Below are 17,055 nucleotides of genomic sequence, written 5' to 3' on the forward strand. Positions count from 1 at the left end.
ATTCCCAGGCAGATTTAGGACTACGTCCGCTAGAGGCGAAACACTCAATCGTGTAAAAAAGGTGGTACCAGCGGAGGCGTTTTGTTCTCCCGAGTCCGAATATGTGGTTTGTTTTTGGCTAGATGCCGAATTGCGCCCGCAGGAGGCTGCAGAAGTTTGGTGTTTTCCTGCACCAGGGGTAACCTCGGTCAATGGGAGAAAGCAGTATCAAAGTCGCTCCGTTTTTCTCATCCTCCTTTGAGGTTCAGCGTTGTCTGGTGCAGGTTTCACAAGAAGTGATCCAGAATATTTTAAATTCCCCCTCTCACTGATTCCCTCCTAACACTCATTCATCCATCCTCACTCTATAATATGAACCGAATTCAATTGTATTGCCACTTGTTGGTGTTGCTTACTGTGACGCAGAGAGAGCCAGTAATGGTGTGCATGAAAAGGTCAACCAAAGAATGCTCAGACCCAGTCCTTCCTTATGTTAACCCTTTAACACCTACAGCGTCGCCTTATACACATCCTGGTACACACATTAAAATTAACGTAACTCTGTTAAAAGTCGCTCTATTGGAAAATTCCAACTGTTTCTAAAAGCTAAGATGTTGCGCTTTACTGATAACCTAAAACATTACGCTAATCTTGTCCCCTCCTCCGTAGAAAGCCTGCGAAGAAATCACTTTGGCTTGTGATTGTTACAGTTGCCATAAAATGGCCTGTTTTTGCACATTTAGAAAAATGAAACAAAAAATGTAATTGTAAATAGTTCTGTACAATCTAGATTTTATATATTTGTTGAAAAAAATCTGTTATTCATTTGAGCTTTCATTATTTTCTTCCTACTAAATCTCTAAAAAATGCCTTTTTGTTTTTGTATTTTTCTTCATTATAAACTGATATTACACTGGTAGAATGAAATAAATTGTAAAAAAAAAAAAAAAAGAAAAGATAATTATTGGAAATCTAAAGTGTTGTGAAAAAAGGGAAAAAGCACTTCCTCATAGGACATTTACTGACCATTTTAGACAAAATAAGCACAAAAAACCCCAGGCGGAGATGTTAATATTACAGGTGTTAAAGGGTTAAGGCATGTTAAATATGATAAACTCACACCTCCTACCCAGTTGTGTTGTAACATATTATGAAATGAACCTGTTTGGAATGAAAGTCTGATTGTTACAGAAATGCTTCTTACCAGGCAATAAATTAATTACCGACACCTCCTCCATCTTAAAAAAGCGACAAATTCACAGAGGTGGAAATACTTTCTAATACTGATCATGCTAGCATTAGTCACACCTGGTTATAAGCACTACGTAATACGCTGCGTTTGGTCACTTTGTCCAATGTCCCAGTGTGTGTCCTCCTAAAGGTGAATACTGAGTCACTGTATTAGTGCTTAATTCATCACAGCAGGTAAAATAATCCAAAAGTGAAGACATTTTATTCATATAACCAGAAGCTTAAAGCGACATGCAGCCTTATCATGAATGCACTTTAGAGATAAACAGGAGAATGGACATGACACCCCGTGAGAACGGCTCAACTTTGACCCCTGGGGCTCACTGCACTCAGCAACCAGCTTCTGTCTATATAAATATATACGGGACAAGTCCATCACATTAAAGTCTGCAGGGAGTGAGGAGAACAGACTTGGCATATTAATAAAGAGAATTTGTTCTGTTTATAAAGACCTGCAGCAACACAACACTGCCCTGCTGACGTCACACTGTCTGCTGTAGGCTCTGTTCTCTCCGCTTTTTATCATTATTGTGTGTTAGACAGTAAATATTGTGGTCACTAAAGATGTCAGAGTGGTGAGTTTAGGGCCTCACACAATGGCAAGCCACAATATTGTGTGTAGTGAAAACATTAACATTTGAAAGCCACACTGTATTGCAGTGGTTATGGTTATTTTTTTACAATCAAAGTGTTTTCCTAATGGTCTTTTGATGTTACACAATTGAAGGCTACGTTCACACTGCAGGCAAGTACGATTCAAATCTGATCTTTTTGCCCATATGTGACCCGTGTCCGTTCTATTAAAGACAGTCTGAACAGCACAATTCCGATTTTTTCAAATCCAACCCAGGTCACTTTCATGCGTGGTCCGAAATCCGATATGTATTCCATTTTTTGCAATGTGAGTCTGGACGGCCGAATCAAAATAGTCCCCGTATATAACGTGTCAAACTCAAGGCCCGCAGGCCAAATCCGACCCTCTGGAGCATCCAATTCGGCCCCAGGAGACAATATAAATTACAGAGAAAGCTTGAATCATTGTGTGAATGAAACTCAAAAATATTTGCAGGGGCTCACAGTTTTCCTAATGTTTATATCAACATGATGGCAGTCATTTTAATGTTAAACTGTCGAGAAAAAATTCTTGCAAAACCCTTCACTTTGCCTCCAATAATTACATAACATTTCCCCTAATTACAGTCACAAAATCAAGTAAAGGTAATCACTATAACTTATTGCTTGGATATTGTTGGTTTCTTTCATATTTTGTGTTTTTTGTATACGTAGAAGTGCAAACTATGGCACAATAATGTTGAAATTTCTCCTTTTCCCGCATAAAATCAAGGGCCCACTTGAAATGAAACTGCTCCTTATTTGGCCCCTGAACTAAAACGAGTTTAATGCCCCTGCCATATATAATGAACGTCCATATTTGTACATGGATGCTAGTTGTCTGTACAACATGTTTGTGGCTTGTACAATGACCATTGCACATTGCATGTATCTAAATCAATGGATGTTTGATGTTCTTTTATTTGCCGACTCTTTAGAGAGCTTAAGAAATATCGTGACTAGCCTTGCTTTTGCTTTTAGCTCTCGGTACGCATGACCAGCAAAACCTCAAGAGTCAATATGAAATTAGCTGAAAACCCCAGCGGGAGCTCAACCTGGTCTCAGCTGGGAAAACCAGAGCAGAAGGGAGTGAAACTGGGAGCACAACAAACAGCAGGCAGTGTATTAGCGTGTAGCAGCTGAGGAGTCCCATCACAGTCACCACCTGCAGCTGTTCAGCAACACACACGGTTAAGTGGCATAAAACACGAAACCAGCACTGAAAGCTGTCACAAAAAATCAGCTGCTGGAGACTTTCTTAAGATTTACGTCATTTTGATTTATAGCTGAGGATTCATCTTTACTACTTAGCCTATCAGTGGAGTCTTTTCTTGGAGTCCAACATGTTTCATTCTCAGACATTTATATTTCATGGAGTCATGAAACAGGAAGCACAGAAAAAAAATGACAAAGATGGAATACACTTAGTTACAGCTGCAGCCACTAGTAATATCCTTCTGTCTGCCAGTCTGTGGCTTGTAGTGTAAAGGAGGCAGAATTTAGCAAAAAGGTCGGACGGATAGAAAGTAAACAACTGTTGTTTTTATTTGTGCACCGCCTCAGGTATCAAGTATCAGGCACAGCCTCAGGTTTCAAAATAAAAGTCATCAGACTCAACAGCCTGAGAACATAAAACACAACATGGCGTTTTATTTTGAAGGAATCGAAAGTACAAATGACAAACTTCGTTCCTTTTATTTTTTTGACTAAAAGTTTGACTAATAAATACATATTTAAATGAAACATTGATATATCTTTTAAAAATAAATAGAAAACAACAGCTTTCAACTTGCTCTTGTATCTGAAGCAGCACATATTGATGACATCATCTGTATTTCTGGTTTCTTCAAAATACAACATCATGTCGTGTTTTACGGAATGCTGAGGCCGTTGAGTCTGATGACTTTCATTTTGAAGCCTGAGGCTGTGCCATTTGACGGCGCTTGGTGAGACAAGTGAGGCCATTTCATTTGATGGAGGTTTTGCTGAGTCATGAGTCCGTTCGGTCTGACAAATGACAGAGGTTTTCCTGATAACTGATACGTCATTCTGAGACCTGACGATGTCCTGTGAGTCATGGAATGAGCCTTTGAGTGAAGCCCTGAGGTAATTGGGGGTCACTCTTTATGATTTTGCTGTTGATGCCACAACTTGAGTCATTCAGGAAAGTTTTTCTACATTGTAAAATGTGAGGGAAGTTTGGGCGAATCTCTTCGATAAAGACCTGTAAGAAGACTCTAAAGCCTGATACATGGTTCTGCTTAAAATTTACGCCGTAGATGCACGTAGCACTCTACGTAGGCATAGTCCCTCCCCGTAACCTGACGTGCTCCTCCCAAAAATCGTGACTAGGCGTCGAGGCGACGTGGAACATAAGGGCTATTATTGGTCAGCTCCAAACCTCAGCACCGGACACTGCCTTTTCCAGTCAACACCGCCGTGTTTCAACTTTTTGCGGAGCGATACGAGAGTTGTTTTTACAGTGGACTGAGTCAAAGAGAGAACCGAGACGGACTAATAAAAGTGCCAATTATTTCCTTTCATGGCTGCAGCACGTGAAACACCACCAAACGGAGTCAATCACAGACAAAAGGTGTGTGTTTACTGTTATTATCGCTACTCTGCCTCATCTCTATGCCCACAGTGTGTTTGTGTGTGTGTGTTTCGTTAACAGTAAAAAATGACCAACATGCAGGAGAAGACGTGACTTTATGTTTAAAACAAGTTTTACAGCGCTGTCCCGCTCCCAACTCTCCGCTCTACGGCGAGGTCGGGGGCCCCCTCGCCCCTGGCGTAACTGTTGACCGGAGTGGTCAACAGTCCGCTCGATACACATTTATACTTTGTTCACGAGTTTCCTATGTTTATATTGAAAAATAAAGTTCACGTCTTGAAACCATTGTTTTAATGTTTGTATCCAACAAAACACACATGGTTAGGTACAGTAGGTAAGTAATAATCCAGAAATAAATTACATTTTAAGATGCTTAAAAACATAAAACACTGTTTTCTGTGACCGGAAGATGAACAAGGGCTTTTTAATGCTCATTTGTAACAACACACACCCACAACCCCCTAGCGGCATGGCGGCCAACTGCATAGTGACAATGTGTCAATGCAGAACTACAGTTGTCCAACCTCTGCGTCACGTTGATGGCGAAGGTTCTGACGCAGAGGCATATACCATGCTTTAGACCCTTCAAAATACACTGCCCTTTAAGGCATGGCAGAGAGCTTGTGCAAGACCTTAAAAACTTGCCTGACTCACCATCAAAGTCAATTACTCTGCTTGACCTGCTGACATTCATCAATATAAAGTAGGTGTCAGAAATCTACCCAAATCTGCGCACTGCTGTCAGAATCGGTCTGACCCCTGTTTCCAGTAACTGTGGCTGAAATAGAACTGAATCGTATACTTGAGATTGAGGTCTTCTATGTCACATGGCGTCACCAAGACTAAAAGGAGAAAAGAGAAATACAGGCTTTAAAAAGCCAATCTCTTTCCAGTAAACAGCTTGGAACCAAGCAGAAAACATGGCCGACATAATCACACCAGATTAAAGCCCCTCTGCACTGAGACTGCTGTGTGATAAAGTCTCCTATAGGAACCTTTGCTGTGTGTGTGAGTGTGAAAACTCAAATCCTGTGTTTGTATCGCAGAGCCACACACAGAGGTGTCGGCACTGAAAGCAATCACAGAGGAGTCAGTCTCACACAAAGCTTCATTATTTATCAACTCCATGTAACACCAGGCACCTCCACCTAATCATCTGAAACAAGAAAAAACATTCATTTTGACATGATTTGTCTTAAATGAACTCTTCATGATGAACAATGGTTAATTTGATTATTTTAAACCATTGTGTTGTGTTGCATGTTGTAAGACTGGTTCTCAAACATTTTTGGCTCCAGTACCCCTTTCTCCTATTTCTGAATCCAAGTACCCCCCTTTGTCCGACTCCAACATTTTGCTTAGAAAACTATTTTAAAACAACTAAAGGACATAATGATGGAGTGAACGAGTGATAACACATTTTAAAGGAATCTCATTTTGTAAATAAGTATTTAGTGCCGTGGTTCCCAACCTTTTTAGTATCGTGACCACATTTTGTTGTTTCTGGCAAGTCCAAAGAATTCTTGATTGATCATGTTTGAGCTCAGATTTTTTTTTTACTGCATTTTAGTTGAGCTAGATTTATATTTTACAAAGTTAAAGTATAGAAATAGAGTTTTTTAAGATTGTGTCTTGTTTTAATTTAAAAAAAAAAGAATAATAATGAAAACATTTCAAAAATCTTTTTACATTTTTCAGAAATTTCAGGCGAGCTCATTTAAACTCCAGGCGACCCACATGGGGTCCTAACCCCAAGGTTAGTGGCTCCTGAATAGATTTATTTGTATAGTTTTTAACATTTTCGGTCATCTAATACCTAAGGTGGGACCAAGACTGACACTTTATTTGTTCATTTTCCACTCTCTCTCTCTCTCTCTCTCTCTCTCTCTAGTACCCCCTGTAGTGTTATTGCGTACCCCTAGGGGTACATGTACCACCATTTGAGAAAAACTCTCGTAAGAGACCATCAGTTGTGCCGTGTGATACTTTAAAAAATAAAATGTATTGTAAGGCCAGTGAAAGGACTTATGTTTTCATTGTAATTATCAATATTATTAGCATTACTGCATTGCTGTGGATAAATGTCCATTTCAATAGGGGGCAGGAAACAGCAAATGTAAACTACAGTGCGTCCCAAATGTTAAAAAAAAACACAGATTTGGGTGAAGACAAGGAGCAAAATAATATATCATATCACATGTAGGTCACAAATTTGGAAGCAATAACGTAATTGCCTTTCTTGCAAGATATGCATATGAATAACAGTTCCTCGTCTCAAACAGACTGATTCATGATAAATGTATAATGCTTTAAATAAAATGTGTTACCATCAACCAATCTCATAGCAAAGATACAATGATTTTCCCCATTGAGTAAGAAAAATGTGTTTTTATTTAGTGATCAAACAAGCTTTCATGAATTAGAAAGAAGAAAATAGCATCTTATTACCACAGCAATGATTAATTACAGGCAACAGGACTGCGGCATTAATTAAATACTGTGCTAGAGCAAAGCCCAGTGTTATCTGGTCTGAGATTCAGTATAATGTCAAGTTTAATTGAGAGAGAAACCACAGGGTATCAGTGTGATCTCAGAGGCGTAAAACAGTTTAAACTGCTCTGTTATTGGCTGATATTGGCTTTGATTAAACCTGTGTTGCCATCAGGTTGCTTATATTCAGATGGAATTCATATATTTGTTTTAGCACACAATAAAACACCAAACCCTCTAGTCCCTGTGAGCTTCACAGCCATATTCAGTCACCAGTGTTCACACATTTTGATCGTGACCCAATATTGATATCACAATTTTTTTTCCCCCAAGATATTGACTTTGATCATGTTTGTTACTTATACTGTGTTACAAATACAGAGTAACAATGATTAGTGATAAGTTATGCTAGCTTATATATTTTTATACTGAATTTTATTTGAACTATATTTAGATTTGACAAAGTGAAAGTATAGAATACAGTTGTTTAGGGGATGTGTGTTGTTTTAATTTGAAAAATACAGTAATAATGATTTTAAAAATCAGTTAACGTTTGATCATTAATATTTTTTGGGTGAATTGTATTGGTTTATTGGTCATAGTCAGAGCATAAACATCCTACACCCCCATTTGACAGCTATATTTCAAAATAAAATATTAATTGATCATCAAAGGAAAATACATATATACATACATACACATACATATGTACATATTCTTGATACTGACATACAGAATAATGGTTCAGGGAAAAATAAAAATAAAAATTTAATTTAAAAAATAGAAGCCCAGAATCACCAATACACCTTTCCAACATAATATCTTTGTGCCTTTTTCAAAAAATATAAAAAACATTTAAATATTTACCCATTTCTAGTATATTTCAATTCATTTAATAATGCATTCCAATACTAAACATTTCAGGCAACCCCATTTAAATTACAGGCGACCTCACAAAGGGTCACACCCCAAGATTGAAAAACAAAGGTCTATAGTAATAATCATCCTTTTTACCTTCTCCACTAGCTCTCATTAACACAAAAAACAACAACACCAAACTAACAATGAAACATTAACACTTTATTACATATTATTAAAACATAATAACTATCTCAGAGCCACCTCTCCTTTGCTCTGTTGATTTAAACGTTGGACAGAAAACTTACCCTCATGTCTTCCAGAAATTACTATACAGTACCTGGGGGTGAGATGCAGGGCGCTCTGAATCAAAAAGCCGATAACGGTAATGTGACTCCCTTAACATGCACTTTGAGTAAGCATGCTTTCTGCAGACAGTTACACACAAACCTGACTGAACAGGAAATGAACAAGGAGCATCATCACTAGCTTAATTCAGCTCTACTGTCTCTAGCTGGGTCTCCATTACAGATTATGCGCAAAATAAAAGCGATAGTTTTAAATATCGACACAGTATAATAGCGCTTTGAACGTGTTTCCATTGAACGTTGTTTTGGGCTGGAGCCTCGTAACTTCGTTGCAGAAAGATGAACGCTCCAAACCTCCTTCTAACACTCTGTATTCCTTTGTTGTTTCACGTCTACTTTGGCAGTAACAATTTTCAAGTATAATGCTAAGAAATGTCCTGATCTCCTCTTCTGTGCCATGTTTTCTCGGAGAGCAGTGGTCACGTGACCAGGTACCTCTCGTCATGTGACCATGTACTGTATGTCATGTTTTGTGACGTGTGTTTGCGGAAAAAGTGTTTCCATAGCGCTTTTGCGACACATTTCACAAGCTGCTTTTCCATTACCCTTGGAAATGCGCAAAATCTAAATATGTTGAAAAAGCACTCAATTATCGCTAAAAGGCTGTAACGCTTTCATGAGGAGGAATTTCAGACGTTTCGATACCGAAATGTGTCGCAAAAATGCCATGGAAACACTTTTTCCGCAATTATATGTCACAGAACATGACGTACCTGGTCACATGACCACTTCTCTCTGAGAAACATGGCGCGGTACGTGTAGACAGAAAATGAGACCAGGACAATTCGATTGAGATCTTGCGCAATGGTAACGCAGCTACTGACTGGTCCACACGAGCTTTTCAAAGAATTTCACAAAATTCTCATGATTTTGTCTCTAAGAATGTTCTGTGGTAAGGGATCGACATGATTAACTGTCAGGCAAAGCGTTGGTCATCTATAGATGACACCAGTGCTACACACTGTAACCAATGACTCAGACATGTCAGCTGTTCAATGGTGACAGACTGCGCTGCACCTGGACGTGAGGCTAAAATAAACACCATCAGAAGCTGGGACTGGTAAACAGTAGGAACAGTCTTTTGCACCGCAGTGTGTGTGTGTGTGTGTGTGTGTGTGTATGGATTTAGCATGTACAGTATTAGAGTGAGCACGAACCTCTCTCTGATAAAAGCTTTTGGCCCATTGCCCATGAACCAGGGACACTTGATACGTCCTTTCAAAATTACTTCAATAAGCATTTCTCTGGTTTTGTTGCTGGGCCATTAGGAAACACACACACGCACACACACACACACACACGCACACTGTCAAATGCCTCTAACTAACAGATAAACCTCCAGAAATGCATGTCAGCAGATAAAGTTTATATCGAGGAATCTGTAACATTAAAGTTCAACAGAATATACGTAGCTAGCGTCATTTATTTTCATTCATTCAACAGATGTTTGAGATTGATTATTTCCTATTTTTAATTGTGTGTGACTTTGACGTGCTTAAAAAGTTTGATTTCCAAAGGCTCAAATTTCTGCGGTATTAAAAATAGTCTAATAAACCCGTCGATTGCCACTTTTCTTTTAAAAACAAACTTACCTACAGTATGTCATAAAAAGCAATCACTCCAAACTGAACATAATCTATTGTCTACTAATGAAGTGGCCAGATTTAATTAACTCTAGACTCTTAGCATCCCAACTTAAAGAACAAGAGACATCAAGATCAATTGTTAAAATTAGGACTGAATCGGGACAATTAGCGACAGAGCCAAAAAGAGATTAATGATATATTTAAACAATTTTACATCCAACTGTATACATCTGAATCAAAAGGAGATTCTAGATAAATTGATCATTGATTTAAATATCTTAATATTCCTCAAATTTGCGCAGACCACAAAGCTACATGAGAAAAACAGATAACACGAGAATAAATAAAACAAGCAATAGACAAAACGTAGAGTTACAAAATTCAAATTCAAAAAGTTCTTCATAAAGAAGACAAGATTTCTCCACTCATGCTAAAGGGGTTCAATGAAGCATTAGCAAGAGCAGTGGTTCGCAAACTGGGGGGCGCACCCCGTCCTGACACGGGGGCGTGAGAGGGGTGGGGCCTTGCTGAACCTTGTGCCTGAAAAATAGAGAATGTTCATTTTCTTTGCACTTTATTAATAAAAAGCTTTATTATTACTTTAATAAAATTTTGTGATTTTACATCATTTTTTTATGAGATTTGAAGAACAATAATAGTATAAAATTACATTTTCTTCAGAAAACGTTACACTTTTTATTACCCAATTTTTGTTTTTATTTTGTTGCGAAAGGGGGCCCTGAGAATTTTTCATTCTTCAAAGTAGGGCCCTATAATTTCCACGTTAACGGAATCGACCAAGGAAAATGGAACGCACTGTTGAATTTGTAAAAAAATAAAACAGAATTTGGAAAGTAATACAATGGATTTTTATAGGGCCCTGCTTCAAAGGTGAGCACAGCAGAAATAGTTTGGGAACCCTTGGCCAACGCATTAAAAACAAATGTAGGATACTGTGGTATCATTAGAGGGAAACAGAACATAACGTATTTCTATACGCTGATGATTTTTTGTTATATGTGTGTAATTCTAACGACTCCCTTGATTTGGGGTGAATATCCGGATATAAAATGTTTTTTTTTTTTTTTTTCAAAAAGTACCTTTTTTCTAATTAATAACATCCTAACAGCCTTTTTACACATTTAGACAAATTCTAATATTTCAATATTATTTTGACACAAGAATTCTCTGGTCTTTTCAAACTTTTCAGCTTTGTATGAACAAACAAAACGGAACGTAGACAAACGGATGACTGTCTCAGTCTCTCTAGTGCAGGGGTCTGCAACCTTTACTCTCAATGGAGCCGTTTTGCCTCATCTCACCTGGATTAAAGCCCTTCCGGAGCCAAAAAAAAAAAAAAAAAAAACCTTCTCAATGAAGATAATACAGTGTATAAAATTCTACACAGTTAAAATAATATCGAAAAATGTTGTGAGTTAATGGATTTGAAGGGCTACAAAAAATAACTTGAATTTGATAACACATGATCATGTTGGTCAACACATGTTAATTGCTAAATGTTAATTTCTTGCAACATATCAAGCATGCATATTAAGGCGGAATGTTGGCAATTTATTACATCTTTCCCCACACAAATACAATCTCTATTTTTTTCCAAAATAGTATTTTTGTTAGTTTAGTTATCTTATAAGGGATTTAAAACTTAAGGTTAGCCGCAGGTGCAGGGAAAGTTGATGGTCAGTAGAGGCTGTAGGAGTGTAAGTAGGTTAATAATAAGTAGTTATTGCAGTGTCATTTATTTTTGGGTTAACCAATTGTTTTATCATACTTTTATTTGACATTAATGTCATTAATCATCAACACCCTCTGTAAGAGATAACAATCAATTATTTAATTTTTGTTTTTTAAAGCTACAAAGAGCCATTGCAAAAGAGTCAAAGAGCCACATGAGGCTCCAGAGCCGCAGGTTGCAGACCCCTGCTCTAGTGGGAAGAATTAATATCATTGGGATGAATGTATTTTGTATTATTATTATTTTATTTATTTACTTTTTTTATTCTAAGTATTCTTTTTTTTTGCTTACCTTAAATCTGATGTGTTAGTACTGTAATATATTGGCAACTGTTTATTTTGCATAACTGCTGAAAAAGCCATAATACATTTAAGGTGAAACCATAGGTCATTTTCACAGACAATTTTTGCTTTAGACTGTTGAAAAAAGTGTTATTTGATTTTAACTAAAACTGCATAAGGTTTAGTTTGAGTCTAGTTTGACTAAATTCACAAAGACTTTTTGAAGTAAAACTGATTTTCAACCTTTTATAAAGACGATGCACAGTTTTACGGTGAGTCAGCGATTTACGCAATGTGTGTGTTGTACTGATCAGTTGTCCTACATCAATCAACCTCACACACTCTTTCATTAGTGATCTTATTGATCGTGTTGCGTGTATGAATAAGGAAGTGTCTGCGTTGACTATATCAAACAAAACGTCCAAAACGGACCACTTAATGTATGACACAACATCCTCTCACTAACGATTTGATGCAATACCAACCAGAAATAATAGGCTATGAGCTATGATGCATTGATTTTCACATCATCTTAGCAAAAAGGTGCTTTTAAATTAAATAATACTCTAGGTATCACTTAGGATCCAAAGACAGAAAAGGCGTAATACTGAAACAATGATAATGTCTTATAAATGGTTTATAAGGTAAATATAATTATTTGTTTTTTAATAACAATATTGTAGAAAGTCTAAGAGAGATAATCAGTACCAAGACACAGTCTGATGTTTTTTCTTTCTTAAATGCACGCCAGTGAGACATAACTCGGTTTTTTGGTCCTAACCTGTAAAGCATGAACTTATCTACACTGCTAAAGATGTGCTGTGATATCTGGCAAAAGAACAATACAGCAGTCCAGGAGGTCAAGCTGTATACCAGCCTCCTGATACAGAATGATGATGATGATGATGATGATGATGATGATGATGATGATCATGATGATGATGATGATGATGATGATGATGATGATGATGATGGCATATTAGGGCCACATTAACATTTTAAAAAAGTCTGGACACTATGAAATTAAAGTCATAATGTTTCAGAAATTAAGTGTTAATTTTATGAGAATAAAGTTGTATCTTGTCTGTGTGACTCATGCATTATGGAGAATGTGGTGCATTTAGTGAGATTGTACTTCTCTTTAGAGTCTTTTGGTCCATCGTTATCAGTTTAGGGACTTTAAAGCGACTTTACAGACGTTTGCGTTTGTTGCAACAAAAGAACCAGACTGATTTGGAGCAAATTGACTCTTTTGTGGAGGACGAACTGGAAGTGGTCGATTTAGGAGCTATCTGAGTTATAGTTGCGTTCACTTCAACAGGAAATTCTGAGCGGAGAGAGATTTTTAAGACACAGCTTTATTCTCGTAAAATTACAACTCTATTATCAAAATACTATGACTTTAATCTTGAAATAATACGACTTGAATCTAATAAAATTACGACTTTAATCTTGAAGTATTACAACTTTAATCTTGTAGTGCTCAGATCTCTTTTTATTTTCACGTGGACCTAATACACCTTTGTAAAGAAGAAATATCCAACAGAAAATTTTAGATTTATTCAACTTCAGTAATAGAAAAAGTGCCATATTTGTTTTAATATGTTGCCTCAAACAACAGCACACATTGGTTCTTTAATATCTGTGGGAAAAAAAGTTGTATGGCTAATATCGGCCAATAATATTGCCCATCTCTAATAATAATAATAATAATAATAATAATAGTTGTAATTATGTAGAGTATTTGTAGACATGCTTCACACAGAAACTCACTCCTGAACTGCTGGTGAAGGTAAGCTACATCTGTAGCCACAGGTGACCCGGGGCTGTCATGGATGCCAATCTGTGCACAATGATACCTTTGAGCGGCTAATACCGTATATTCAGTACATCCTGGAGACCATGGCCATGATTTAGATCAGGGGTGTAAATATCATTTTAGTTCAGGGGCCAAATACAAACTAGTTAAATCTCAAGTGGGCCACAGATTAGAGACGTTAAAACGAGCAGTTTTATCATTATTTTGCCCTAGTTTGCACCTCCATGTATAATAGCATTGAAAATATGTAAGGCACCAACAATATCCAAACAATAAATGACAGATATCAGTCCTTGCAGAATCTTAAATGTCCTTGATTTTGCTATCAATTTCTATTTAGTTTTGGGAAATTTTCAGGAATAATTTGATGAAAATTGTAAGATTTTGGAAAAATTGAGAGTACTTACAACAATCATGTGATATAAGCATGGGAAAACTGTGAGCCCTGGGAAAAAAAATTGTGCAGTTTAATTGAATTTGTGTATTTGGAGGTACTGAGATATCTACAACTGAATTAGTCAGTAATTTACACAGCGAGTCGTGTTTTTGCTCTCATTTTTACTTTCTCCTGCGGGCAAATCAGGAGCTTTAAAGGGCCGGATTTGGCCCCCATGCTTTGAGTTTGATTGATTAGGATTCAAACCTCCATCTCTCTGGATGTTGGACAACCTGCTCCTCCTACTGAGACAAGCAGCCGCCCTGTAATTCTTTAGTTAGCTTGTAATAGTTCATCTCACCAGTCTGTTATGGTGATGATTAGGGCTGGGCGATATGGACTAAAACTCATATCTCAATGTTTTTTCTCAAAATGGCGATAGACGTAAATCTAGATATTTTTAACTCAATAAAGTCTTACCAGAATAACAATTCTGGGTTCAAGTTGCTGATGAAAAACGCCACAGACACACATTTATTAACAAACACCTACACAATATGTGCCACTTCCATTGTTTGGCTTTTTCTCCCTAGGGGTACGTAATGACACTACAGGGAGTGCTTGAAAGAGAAAGAGTGGAACATTAACAAATAAAGCGTCAGTCTTGGTCCCACACGCATAAAATGACCGAAACTTATCAAAACTATCAGGAGCTACTAAATCAGAGTTTTTCAAAGTTGGGGTAGGGACCCCATGTGGTGTCGCCTGGAGTTTAAATGGAGTCGCCTGAAATTTCTGAAAAATTAAAATCGATTTCAGAATTTTTTTGATCTTGCTTTATTATTATTATTATTATTATTATTATTATTATTATTATTATTATTATTATTATTAATAATAATAATAATAATAATAATAATAATAATAATAAAACACACAATCTTAAACAACTGCGTTTCTATACTTATATAAATCTAGTTCATCTAAAATGCAGCAGAAAAATAAATATCTGAACTCAAACATGATCAAAAAGTAATTCTAGAAAAAAAATTGTCTTTGGGTCATCAGAAATTCTTGATATCATAATGGGATGACGATCCAAAAAAGGTTGGGAACCACTACAATAAATACTTTTTCTTTCCACTTGTTTACAAAACAAATGTGTTTTCACTCGTTCATTATGCTCTATAGTTGTTTTTACATAGTTTTCTAAGCAAAACATTGCAGTCGGACACAGGGATATACGTGGATTCAGAGATAAGTAAAACAGGGTACTTGGGCCAAAAAAGTGTGAGAAACACTGCTCTAAGGGACAGCATGTGTGAGTGAGTTCTGTAGTGTGGCTTGTTTAGGGGAAGGTCTGAGTTCGGACACAATCAGCATCAGCTGGTACTCACCCTGGCAGCTCTGGATGAGTAGGGGTCTTCAAACAGAGCCCAGACCTTCGGCTGCCAAACTTCACAGCAGCCCCTGGACCTGTCCGGACAGTCCTCGATCCCGAACCTCCTCGGTACGTCCCTCTCATCGTCCATGTCCTCCGGCTCCGGGGGCTCAAAGATATCCAGGGCTTCCTCCGCGTCCCGGTGCTGTCGGTAGGTCATCCAGCAGCACGGCTCCACATCCGTCTCATCGATGCCCCAAAAGGCCAGCTCCTCCTCAAACAGCGGTCCGCAGACGTCCGCCGGACAGTGCAGCTTACCGGTCCGGTAGTAGTTGAGCACGTAGGCGAAGATGCCCGGGTGTCGGTCGAAGAAGAGCTCAGTGGCCGCAGGGGGCGCGGAGTCCGGTTCACTGCTCACCTGAGGGTCCGGGTCCGCCAGCCAGGCCAGGCGCGTCCCCGGCAGGGTCCTCAGGGTGCTCTTGTAGGTCTCGTGTCGGGTGCCGCCCACGTTGATGATGATTTTGTCCGAGTCCTCGCCTCTGGACATCTCCTCCTTCAGACATGTTTTAGATGGAGGTTTGTTGCCGGACTTTCGCCCCCGGTAAGAGGAGACGCACACGGAGCTGATCATTAGAGCTGCGGAGCTCCGAGCTTTAGAAACTGCTGCTAGACGCTCACAGCACCAGGAGCGCCCTCATGTCACTGACCCTGTGGCCCATGGCTTCAAAAGGACAACCAAGAATAATAAAAAATATATATTATTAACAATGATGAGGATGCACACCGCGCCGAAATTCTGCGCAGAAGCACCCGAAACACCCGCAGCTGTAAAAACTCACCAGCTCGGTGCCCTCACAGAAGAACCAGATGGTTCCGTTGTTGTTGCACTAAATCCCCGTCCATTAACACAAATATCCTGCTTTAGATCCAGTCTGTGAATTAATGAAGACTATTATTGCCAAAGTATCAGCTTTTTACGCATTCATCACATCCAGATATTCCACCTTATCCACAGAACTTACAACTACACTTTCCCCCTTTTTTTCTCTCTCATGACAAAGAAACGTGCAAAGGTTGTGAGCTCAGATCCCTCATAGATGTTCCCCAGCAGGGTGTCGCCGGATGAAAAGGAGCAGAATGCTGCCAGATGTGCGCTCGTTGCCCAGCTGTGGATATCTGTTGCTTCTCCTCATGGTCTACCTTCCCCTAGCGACACAGCCCGGTTGGATGCTGCGCTCAACAGGCTCCGCGGGTTAACTCTTTGATTGCTGAAGGTTGTCGTGAAATTCGACCAACCCCCCCCCCTAATGCAACCAATGAGAACTGGTGAAGTGTGAGATTAGTTTGCACCAAGATACAATGGTAGTAACCTTTGAGCTTCATCTTTTTGATTTCTGAAAAATTAATGTTACATTTTTTTTAATTTGTTATTGTGTAATAGACTCCCAGTTATGGGGTGCCGAGTGTCAAAACTCGGTCACTGTTTCATAGTCGACGCATTTTGAACATTTAGCTCATTTTTCTTTCATAAAGACAAATTCATGTAAAGCAGCATGTTCTATCAGTGCTAAAAATGTGTAAAATAAAATCTAAATGTAAAAGTTAGATATAAATGTTAAATGTAAATCTAAATGTTAAAGGGACATATAATGAAAAATCAATTTTTGCAGTGTTTTTTTTTTTTTTT

The 17,055-nt window shown here is 38.2% G+C and overlaps 1 protein-coding gene across 3 annotated transcripts in view; it reads right to left on the minus strand.

Annotated features, from left to right (window-relative positions):
• kcnc4 (potassium voltage-gated channel, Shaw-related subfamily, member 4) overlaps positions 1-16,358 on the minus strand; it is a 30,871-nt gene extending 14,513 nt beyond the window's left edge. For 2 of the 3 annotated variants that reach the window (XM_028452088.1, XM_028452086.1), the window contains exons 1-2: positions 16,208-16,358; positions 15,385-16,089 (exon numbers count right to left, since the gene is read on the minus strand). In XM_028452088.1, the coding sequence (XP_028307889.1) occupies positions 15,385-15,999 (615 nt within the window). In that variant the 5' untranslated portion in view covers positions 16,000-16,089; positions 16,208-16,358. Of the gene's footprint in view, positions 1-15,384 lie in introns of all 3 variants that reach the window. The other variant, XM_028452087.1, reaches the window with a different exon arrangement.
• Between the last annotated feature and the right edge of the window lie 697 nt (positions 16,359-17,055).

Source organism: Gouania willdenowi, chromosome 7, assembly GCF_900634775.1.
Source record: "Gouania willdenowi chromosome 7, fGouWil2.1, whole genome shotgun sequence".
NCBI classification, from domain to species: Eukaryota; Metazoa; Chordata; class Actinopteri; order Blenniiformes; family Gobiesocidae; genus Gouania; species Gouania willdenowi.